The sequence below is a fragment of the Macadamia integrifolia genome, chromosome 9 (genome assembly GCF_013358625.1).
Source record: "Macadamia integrifolia cultivar HAES 741 chromosome 9, SCU_Mint_v3, whole genome shotgun sequence".
Taxonomy (NCBI): Eukaryota; Viridiplantae; Streptophyta; class Magnoliopsida; order Proteales; family Proteaceae; genus Macadamia; species Macadamia integrifolia.
In genome coordinates, this window is record NC_056565.1 from 18,704,280 (window position 1) to 18,714,922 (window position 10,643).

The following is a 10,643-nucleotide window of genomic DNA, read 5'->3' on the forward strand; positions in this document are numbered from 1 at the left end:
ACCCCCCCCCCCCCAACCAATTTCATTTCTTATTTTTAAAATCTGTTATTGTTCTTCTGCAGCATAAGAAATAGTCATTGCAAATGGGTAAATTAGCATAGTGGCTGATGAGTAAGTAGTACTGGTTTTTCTGTTGGATTGAGCTTCTTGCGATTACTCCTTACCAACAGAGTTTTATGATTTCTCTTGGAGCTTCAGAGTCAGCATTGCTTAAGCTTGACTTACTCTTCAAATTTCTGAGACTTTAAATAATTGTTATCCCAAACCCGACAAGCTGAGTGTGCCAACTACCCATGTCTTGCAGTTCATTTTCTTTGGTGGAATGTATTAATTTGTCTTCATACATACCCAAGGATTATTGCATGAAATTTGAGGGTAGAATCATGTGAAATCATGGTGGACAAACTGCTTGAAATCGAACACTTTCTTTTACATCTCTTTAGAATCAACACAATTACTGGACTAGCAGGTAAGGGTTTGACAATAGGAGAATTCTTAGAAGGGTATGTAACTATTCAAGTGTGTTTCTGTGCTTCTGTATCTTCTTCAGCTATGCTATGGTGAAATTGGAAACCTCATAGTCACATGCCTCGTTTAAGAAATATCTAAATTGGGTGTAGTTAGTTGTTGATGGATGGGACAATTACATTAGCTTATAGTGTTCATGGATCCATTTGATATGTTAAATGTAAAGAGCTTCTGTCTTTGCTTCTTGTATTGCTATGATTGGTTTCTTGGGTTGACACATTATGGTACCACATTATTATATGGTTCATTATGTCTATATATCCTTAGAAGTTAGAATTGGTTATATTTTATTCTATTCAGTTATGAGTCCCAACATTCTTTTATGAAGTGTTGTTGCCCCTTCATCCTCTTTGTCCAGTTGGGTTGTATCTAAAACAGCTGTAGTATTTTAACAGTTTGGAGATGAAACCTAAAACCGGATTGAAATCCACTCCATATATGCTCTAACTGGGAGTTGGGGCTTAAAGTAAAAGGCATATAATTTTGATATTTGTTCTTGTAAAGCATCCAACTCCATTAAGGCAATTATTGTGAGTCTTCAATTGGCCAAAATGTGGGGATTTGGGCCATTTTAGCCCATTGTGGTCATTTTGGCCAAAACATGATAAGATAATTAGATAAGAAATTATACTTATTATTTTTTTTTTTTATCTTCTATGGTTTTGAGCTGCTACTTTGCAAGATTGCAGGGGTAAATTTCAGGTACATTAATATCCAAAAAACTTAAAATCCAAATGTGAAATGGGATTAAATTCATGCTACTCTCCCTGTCTCATACCAAGTGAATCCATGACCTCATGGTTGCCCTTATGACAAACGCAACAGTGTGACTACAGAGAGGCTGGTAAACCAAGGACTGTTTACCAGCCCCACCTCTCTTTCTCAACCTTGACCTGGGTTGTCTATGATAGTGAAGGTTCTGCTCTTGCTATCCCGTGAAACTTCTCCCTTGGGCTTGTCAAACCCAGGTATGCAATGTCCATTTTATGTTTTATATATATATATATATATATTGTGTTTTATATTTAATGCTTCACTTCAGCTTCCTTTTATCTTCTTCGTCTTTTATTTTTTATTTTTTATATACTATCTATCTCTATCTTTTGAATTTCTTCTAGATTTACAGGAATTTTCACTTAAATGTTAAAATAAACATTGTTGCTCCATAATTATGGGGTTTAATTTATAACTTCTTTGTCGTTATTCTGTCCCATTTTAAAGAAAGCATTCCTAGGTGTTTTGAAATTGTTGGGGGAGGGGATAGAACTTGCACAGCAGGTCGGATGCTTGTCCCTCATTTTGCATCCTCTTTTTGAAAGTCAGGAGCATGTTCTTTCACCATCTTGTTGGTGCTCTACCAAAGATACATTGGAGTTAATTCTTAGAATGATTTAGGATTAAAAGTTAAATAATAATTTTGAATCCTTATAAGTTATAACTTTATGAATTGATTTGGTTTTAAACCAGTGTGGGATTTCTGTGGAATGTAAGTTGGTTTGGGAGGAAATTAAAAAGCTATGAATGAATTGGGTGAGAGAAACTAGAAAAATTTATACAGGGGAAAGATTGTAGAATCAAGGCATGAGATGAATTCAAGAGGAGTAATTTTCTAGTTGATGATGTCCAAACTCATTCCAAATTATGAATCTAATCTGATCTGAGAATTACATGGTAAGATCTCTTTCTGGTAATCTTTGGTTATGCAGTGGAAATGTTGAGAATATGAAGCTAAGCACTTGTCACCTTTTGGAAACAGTGGTGGCATTTGGACTGTAAAGTACAATAATACCATTTACCATATATAGGTTTGCGGTTGAGCCTCAAAACATTCCTGTGTAATTCAACACTTAAAATGCTTACTATATTGGAACCATTAGATGTCCTTAACATATAACAGGATCAGTCTTATCTGACATATTAGGGTATATCTGAATGAATTCATTATACAGATTTATCAGGGATCCATTCTTAGTTGAATTGAGTAAATAGATTTGGATCATGATCAGATAATATTGACAATCTGGGACAGTGGCAGTTCTTGACTGGACATCTCCCTTACTCAGTTCCCCCTCCTCCCACCCTCACATCCCCCACCGCCACCCCCCCCCCCAAAAAAAAAAAAAAAAGAAGGAAAAAGAAAAAGAGAACGAAAGAAGTTTAGGTTTAATACTATACCCTGTGAAAACTGAGGGAAGCAAATCTTAAAAAGTAAAGATGTCTCATAGATGCTGTGAAGATTTTGTAGGAGCAAATCTTATGGTCCTTGTAGGACCTGTTGAGGTGGATAGCTAGCTTAAGGCTCTCCAAGTTGTTCTTGGAGGAATTGAACCAAGCTTCTGGACACACTGAGATGAGAGTTCATGCTATACAACTGTAAGTCTAGATTCTGAGCCTGGATGGGCCTTTGCATTAAATTTCTTGAAGTATTAATTCCAGAAAGTTTAGATTCTGCCGGCTTTCTTCTTGGTGGAAAGGATACATCGCCAACTATATTGATGGTATGGAGCTCATACGTTTTAAAGTAGAATCTTGATATCTGAGTACTAGTTGGATTTGTGCCCCTTTCAGAGATCATCAAATCTTGCTTTGATTTAATGCAACTGTAAAAACTAAGCAGCTAGTTGGAGAGCTGTTGAGTTTGGTGTGGATTTGCAAAATATATGTTCACCCTTTGATCCAGCATCTTCAGATAATGTCATTGAAAGATCTGATTTTCATATTTGGGAAAGCAATGGGGAGAAAATGGATGATAGAATAGATTTTCTCTTGGTGGTATAATATTCTGAGGATCTGCATATGGAGAGATTAAAATTGCTATGCAATGTTCTTAAGCAGTCTGTTATCCAATCTGTTCTGGTGTGTCCTCTCAATCCTAATATAAAACCTTAAGTTTTGCATCAATACCATTGTTCTGTTACCCAATCTACTAAGAAAAAAAAGAAGAAGAATGACTCATAGGTAGACCTTATCTGGCTGAACTGTGAAACAGGTTGAATCTGAAAATGGTGGATTAAGGATCATGTGGGTTTGTCAAATTGACCTGGTCTCTGCAATTGCTTCTTACTCCCCCCACCCCCTTCTGAAAATATTAATTCAATGAAACTTTCCATTTTCTTGCTCTCTGATATGGGTCAATATGAATTAATCATTAAACCATGGTTGATACAAAAATACTTAAAAGACATGAAAATGAAGTTATCATCTTTGAAAAGATATTAATTATGGGAAAATGTTGGGTATGCCGCCAATATCAAGTATGCTAGCACCCGTTGTATCTATCTCTCTAAAAATATATGGGTCAACCATTATAAAACTTTTAATTTATGCGATTCAACATTATCTGATATAGCATTTTAAACATTTGATATGGATTACACGATGGTATATTCTAATCGAAGATCAAACAATCAGAAGCTTCTGAAAGATGTCAAGAAACGTTTAATTCAATCATCATCCAAATTTGTTTAATTAAGATTTCTTAGCCAACCTATGAGATATTTGTTTATTCTTTCGTTTTCGGGTTGCATATATAAGTCCATATTCTTTTGACATGTTGAAACTAAAGGAAATTGTTGATATAGTTTTTGGAAAAAGGATCCATATACCATTTGTGTGTGCGGATTTCTTTATATGCCATCTTAAATAAATAGGGGATTTGTATTGGGGGTTTTCCATATGCCCGAATATTAATTTATTTTTCTACCAAAAAAAAATTAATATTCATTTTATATCTATCATTTTTTTTATGATTTACATCAACCTCCCCTGTCGTTTGTCAAAATTACATAGTCCCCCCTGAAAATTAAAAAATTACATTCAAACTCACCCAAACTAACACGGTGAGAGAGGTGTTAGTTTTTAAGATAGAAAAGACGATTTTACCCCTTTCTTCTTCTTCTTCTTTGTTTTGGGTCTAATGAAAATTGAATCAGCCTTTGAAGACAGCGGTTTTCACCCTAGGGAGCTTTTTCTTCTTCTTCTTCGTTTTGGATATAATGAAAATTGAATCAACCTTTGAAGACGGCGGTTTTCACCTAGGGAGCTTTTGGAGGTCTGAAGCCGTGTTTGGATGGTTGAATGGCGTTGTGCGGACCACTGCCGGTTATGATGTAGGAATAAAACTCAATCTTGAGTATAAAAGAAGTGTCAAAGCTTTATTAAAAAAAAAAAAAGAAAAAACCAACAATTTGAGTTTACATAACTACCCCGCAGCAGAGAAATCGAAACAAAAGAATTCCAACAGAAAGAAGGGGGTGCACTGCCCTCTTTATCCGGTTTGAAGTAAATGGACCGGTCTATCAGAAGCATCAACCAAACCAGGTTTTGGTTGAATTAGGTTACCGTTGCAATTCAAACACTCTCTCGCCTTCTCACCCAGCTCTCGCACGACTCTCTCTCGCGATCAAAGATCTCTCTGTCTCTCACACCTCTCGCTGTTCACGTTTTGTATCGTCGCTCTGTCTCATCGATCTCACGAAGGAGAAGATCAGTGACTAGCGCGCTCTCGGTCTCTCTTGCTGTTCACGCTGGTACTCTGTCTTCGCTCTTGGGTTTGATTGCTCTGTGCCGAAGTTCTTTTTCCCACACCAATCGGCAGCAGGTAAACACCTATCTATATATAAAATATTTGAATTTTTTTTTTTCAATCTGTATGATACATTAAGGATATTTTACATCATGCACGGAAATCCTGTACTGCATCTGCTGATGCCCAACAAGGCGACGAGTACCTTTTCCTTTGTATAATTCCACATATCATAATGATTTCTGGTTCTAAAATTGGGATAAAACATTACTTTCTTCAGCATTTTTCTTAATAGGTGAAGAATAAAAAATTGAAGGTTGCATTGGAATGCGGTCCATGAATTCCAAGACGAATTCTGTTATTGGGAATTAATGGAAATTACATACACTAAATTCAGGATATCATTTTACTTCCTTGGTTTTTTTGACTATCAAGATCAGAGTAGGCCTCTAGAATATACAATACAAGTGTGCCAAATTTTTTGAACTCCTCGCAGTTTCCCTTTTTATAAGCAGAGGCTATAAAAAAATAAAGATTTTGAAGTTTGAGAAATGGATAGCAGATAATCATCGCTGGCTCTCTTCCTTCCCAATTATAAGAATGCTCACTGAAGGTTTTTTAAGCTTCTCTTGTGTGTTTATCACAAATAATGTTTATAGATCATTAAAGGTTGAGACCAGGGGATTCTAGGTGGCAATGGAATCCCATCCATGCTTGCTGTGTGGAAACCTAATATAATGTGAGCCTGCATCTGGATAATGAAATCCCTTTCCGAGAAACTCATGAGTTATTGCGAGTAGACAATATGTCAACAACTCACTTTCCAAGAACCTCATAAGTACTCATACAAAATGTTTAATTAAGGTGCTAAATCCACAGAAAATGGATACAATTTTGAAGATGTCTCAGTGAGTGACCTAGCTTCTAGTTGGTCTTCTGTTATTAGAAGTTAGAACTACCTCTCGTCACTCCTTTGTTCCCGTTAATTTTGGCCTTGTAAGTAACTATTGCTTGATGTTTTTGGGGCTTTGTCTATGTATCATGAGTTATCATGGTCATTGCTCTAAATTACTTGCAATGGAATAATCTAATCTATTTTTTTCTTTTTTAATCTAGTATTTTTTTTTTTTTTGTATATGTTATCTTTTTTGGTATCTGAGGTGTCATTGTTTTTATTTGTTTTGTCTAGTATGGAAAATGCTTGTTTGAATGATGAGAGGGAACCTCGGGTTGGTATGTTATTCGATTCAGAACAGGATGCATATAATTTTTGCAATAGTTATGGACGGACAATGGGGTTTAGTATTAGGAGAGACTTTTTAAATAAGAGCAAGAAAGACAAAATGACTATAACATCTAGGGGATATGTCTGTTCAAAAGCTAGTGTCGGCAATCAGACAAGCGAAACATCAACACTCCTAATCCCCAAGCTGAGACTAGAACAAGTTGCCAGGCGCGAATGGCCATATATTTGGTTGAGGATGGAAAATACATGTGTCATGACTTTGTGGGGAAACATAATCATGATCTTCATATTATATCAACAGTTCATATGATGCATTCACAGAGGAAGATGTTAGACATACATAGGTATGAAATTGATTTGGCAGATGACTTGGGGATCATACCTAGATCCATAGTTGAGTTGATGGGTAGGCATGTTGGTGGGATCGAGAACCTGAGCTATACGACCCAAGATGTTAGGAACTATCTCCGGACTAAAAAAATGCATGCCTTATCATATGGTGAAGCAGGTAGTTTGTAGATTTGAAAGCATTACATAGTTATATGGTGATGCTGAACATTGTAATATGAAACAGACATTAGTTCAGTTGGTATTACACGCATCTAAATAGATACTTCAGAATATACATGTGTCAATGAAATCGAAACTATCAAAATATGGTTCAAGTGTTAGGAAATACATTCATATGGAATCTGTCCATTTTCCAGTTGAGACAGTATGAAAAACAGAAGCGTTAACATGAATGGTTGAACTATCAAAAGCTGCAAAAAGTTCAACCTATAAGCTCCATAGTGAATTTTATATCAAGTAATCATTTCAGCCACAGATGACCAAATAGGTGGGCTTTGATCATAAATTACTATTCGACTTCTTCCATGTTCTGCAGGTTTGGTAGGTATCATATTGCAGAAGTGCTTTTTTCGCTTTTGCCTTTTCATATGCACCAAGAAGACAGAATTGGAAGTAGAGACAGTTCCGCATGGAGAAGGGAATCAGATACAGAAGATCCACAGAACAGTTTGTATGTATCCTTAAATTAAGCAGGGTTTGAAAAGAACTGTGTTAATAAATATCCTACCTATTTTTTATCTCTATTAATCCTTATCATTTGGCCAAAGAAAATGATATAATCCTCATGAGATTATAAGAGACGAGAAGAGAAACAATGAATTCAAATAATCAAAGCCATCAGATTTTAAGATTGCAGCAACTGAAAAACTTGCAATTTATTAAGACCAGCGTCTATCAACTCATCCAGAGTCTTGGTGGATTCGAACTACCATACCCTGGGGTAATACCCCACATGCTTTACCATTTTGAGCTAAAGACTCCTTACCTACAAAAAAAAAAATTGTTAGTACATTATAGTAATAATGAAATAATCATAAGGGTAATGTCCATTTCTGTGTAAAAAGCAATACCCCTATAAGAAACATGTTCATCACAAGTAATGATATGAATGGGTGAAAGAAAACTCGATCCAATACCTTATCAATTAAAAACTTATATGCTTGCTTGGGTGTTTGTTTATAAAAATATTATCATTGAGATGAAAGGGTTTTGCTATGTAACCCTAGGGTCCCTGGCAATCATTGAGAATGAGAATTTAAAATAAACGGTATTGATGTGAGGACACAAGTTTGTCTTCTTTACTATTCCTCACCAGCTTTGCAATCCCATTTGCTCATAAGTGGAAGAAAAAAATTGTACCTGATGCCTAAGCCTAACCCACTTCAAACACTATTATATTAATTTCCCTGGCATCAACCAAGAAAGTCCATTGACTTTTTTGAGTGTTAAACCACCAAACCACCCTTTTGGGAGACCTATTTGTGAATTACTCAGATAACTAGCTTATTGTGTTCCTTAGTAGTGGGCGAACTTTGAAACTTCCATTCTCCTCCTTACTTTTGAAACAAACAGAGAAATAAGGAATTCCAACCAAAAGACTCCTGTACTTCCTGTAAAGGAAAAACGCTTTGGAGCCACTAAATAGCATTGGAAGATAGAAGTTACAGATCCAAACCATCCAAATTATTAGTAATTCCCAAGTGAGAGTGAAATGATGCGACAGACTCCTAGAGTCTAGCAGTAACCAAGATAACAAATTACGGAAATCACCAAGAGAATAAATGTCAATTTAATCACCCAAAATACCAATATAATCATCCAAAAAATTCACATATTATATATATATATATATATATAGGTGTTTACCTGCTACCGATTGGTGTGGGAAAAAGAGCTTCGGCACAGAGCAATCAAACCCAAGAGCGAAGACAAAGTAACAGCGTGAACAGCAAGAGAGACCGAGAGCGCGCTAGTCACTGATTTTCTCCTTCGTGAGATTGACGAGACCGAGCGACGATACAAAACGTGAGCAGCGAGAGGTGTGTGTGTGAGAGAGAGAGAGAGAGAGAGAGAGGTGAGAGCGGGAGGGAGTCGTGCAAGAGCTGGGTGAGAGGGCGAGAGTGTCTTTGAATTGCGACAGTAACCTAATTCAACCAAAACCAAAACCTGGTTTGGTTGATGCTTCTGATAGACCGGTCCATTTATGTCAAACCGGTTTTGGTGGGGCTCCAACAAGAAGACATCTGGACCGTTCACTTAAAGTTGTCTCACTCTCTACTGGTCGAATAGCAAAGAATAGCAAGATTAAGAATTGTAGAGGATTTTTATCCTCTTTATCACGCTTCGGCGATCTTCCATACCTCCAGGAAGGAAGTGTTCCATGGAAGCACCCCTGTGATTAACCATTAGGGCACAGGCATTCCAATTCTGCGATTCAAAGAGGTTCCCTGTTTTGCGATTCTGAGAATCGAGTCTGTTCATCCTATCAATGGTAGTCGCTGGCTCCCTACATTTCATCTACAATTGGAAACCCCCAGTTAGCAAGATAAGATCCTTATTCATCCGATCATGATGAGTCCTAGGGAAGATGTGCTCTCTCTCTCTCTCTCTCTCTCTCTCTAAAGACTCCCTCTGATTTATCTCCCCCCTCCAATTTTTGCATAACCTCTCTCTCTCTTTCATCTCTTCCACCTCAAATTTTCTGCAAATCACCCTCTCCTCCCCTTTCACTCACATTTTTTTGGCAATTCAGATCTCAGATTACCAAGAGAGAGGATTTAGGGGGAAAGGAAAAGTGTGAGACCAAGGCAGTTTTTGCAGACCCTAGTTATTGACTTCTTCTCTGTATCAACGAAGGGCTTGGGTAGTTCTGTAAACTCAGCCCATAAGTGGTTAATGCTTTTAAAAAAAGGTCACTTTGAATTACCAATATTGCCCCCGAATTCCTGATTTCTCCCCCCACCACTCTCCGACCCCCAAACCCTTCCCTTCCGAGTCCCGCGGCATATTTTCCTTTTCTCTTTTAACTATGGTCAGTCCTTTGTGCTTAATTCCCCAACTGTAGGACTGGATCTTGATTTGGGGTAATTACAGGATACTTGATTTGTGAGTTGTGACCTTTGTAAACTCCAAATCAAGAAAGAATATATCGGATAATTTGATCAAAGAACAACTGAAGCTTGGGAGCCATGGCGGAGGGTAACAAGGGCACCCAAACTCCAAAGATGAAACCCCGCCCCATCGTTCGTATAGGGATTTTCCTCATCTCTCACAGCTTCTTTGTCTGGTATTTTCTCCTACTTTCCCCCGTTTCTGTTGATTTCTGTTGCCCGTCTCTGATGTGTTATAGAAATACGTTTTAGAACAAAAAATTGTTGTTATATATGACAATGTGGCACATACAATGAAGATACTTATTTGAGTTTGTGGAATGGGATCAGTGTGGTTTGCTGTACTGCAGGGATTGTGGCTCTTTTGCTGCTACCTGTTTTGGCTAAGAGCACCTATATCTCTGAAAACGCCCTCATGCCTGGTCAGTACTTCTTTTCTCTTTTCTTTACCTTTATTGTGTCGTTCACTTTAACTATATCACCTGGTTGGTTGATGTGAATAGCTACTGTAGTAATTGGATCTCATTTGATGGGCTGAAATGTTCAATGTGGTTGTTGAGAGTCCTGGAAATGGATGTTAATTAGGCAAAACTTGATAGCGTTTATTTCTGTGTTTTTTACATTCATGCTTCTGCCTGAAGCACTCTGAACTAGAACTGCTTTGGATGTGTGTTGTCCACAGTAGCATTTCAAGTTGGTGCTTCAGTATTCTAGGGTCTTGACTGGAACTATTTTTCTGACTTCAGGTTCAGCCAACCCCATGTTATCTGTTCAAGAAGTAGCAGAGGCAGATAGATTGGTTAAGGATATGATTGGCTTGAAAGAAAAGTCTGGAGAAGCAGGAAAGTATGTATACCTCCACCTTACTGTCCTCCTCTCCCCC

The 10,643-nt window shown here is 37.3% G+C and overlaps 1 protein-coding gene and 1 long non-coding RNA gene across 5 annotated transcripts in view; both read left to right on the forward strand.

Moving 5' to 3' along the window:
• Window positions 1-4,883: 4,883 nt before the first annotated feature.
• Window positions 4,884-7,393, forward strand: LOC122089972. Its single transcript, XR_006143379.1, has 2 exons — window positions 4,884-5,128; window positions 7,186-7,393. It is a non-coding gene; the product is annotated as an uncharacterized LOC122089972 (long non-coding RNA).
• A 1,621-nt stretch (window positions 7,394-9,014) lies between these two features.
• LOC122089968 (glycosylphosphatidylinositol anchor attachment 1 protein) overlaps window positions 9,015-10,643 on the forward strand; it is an 84,302-nt gene continuing 82,673 nt past the window's right edge. For 2 of the 4 annotated variants that reach the window (XM_042659753.1, XM_042659754.1), the window contains exons 1-3: window positions 9,015-9,936; window positions 10,091-10,182; window positions 10,507-10,606. In XM_042659753.1, coding sequence (XP_042515687.1) covers window positions 9,839-9,936; window positions 10,091-10,182; window positions 10,507-10,606 — 290 coding nt within the window. In that variant the 5' untranslated portion in view covers window positions 9,015-9,838. The remainder of the gene's footprint in view (window positions 9,937-10,090; window positions 10,183-10,506; window positions 10,607-10,643) is intronic. The other 2 variants (XM_042659756.1, XM_042659755.1) reach the window with 1 other exon arrangement.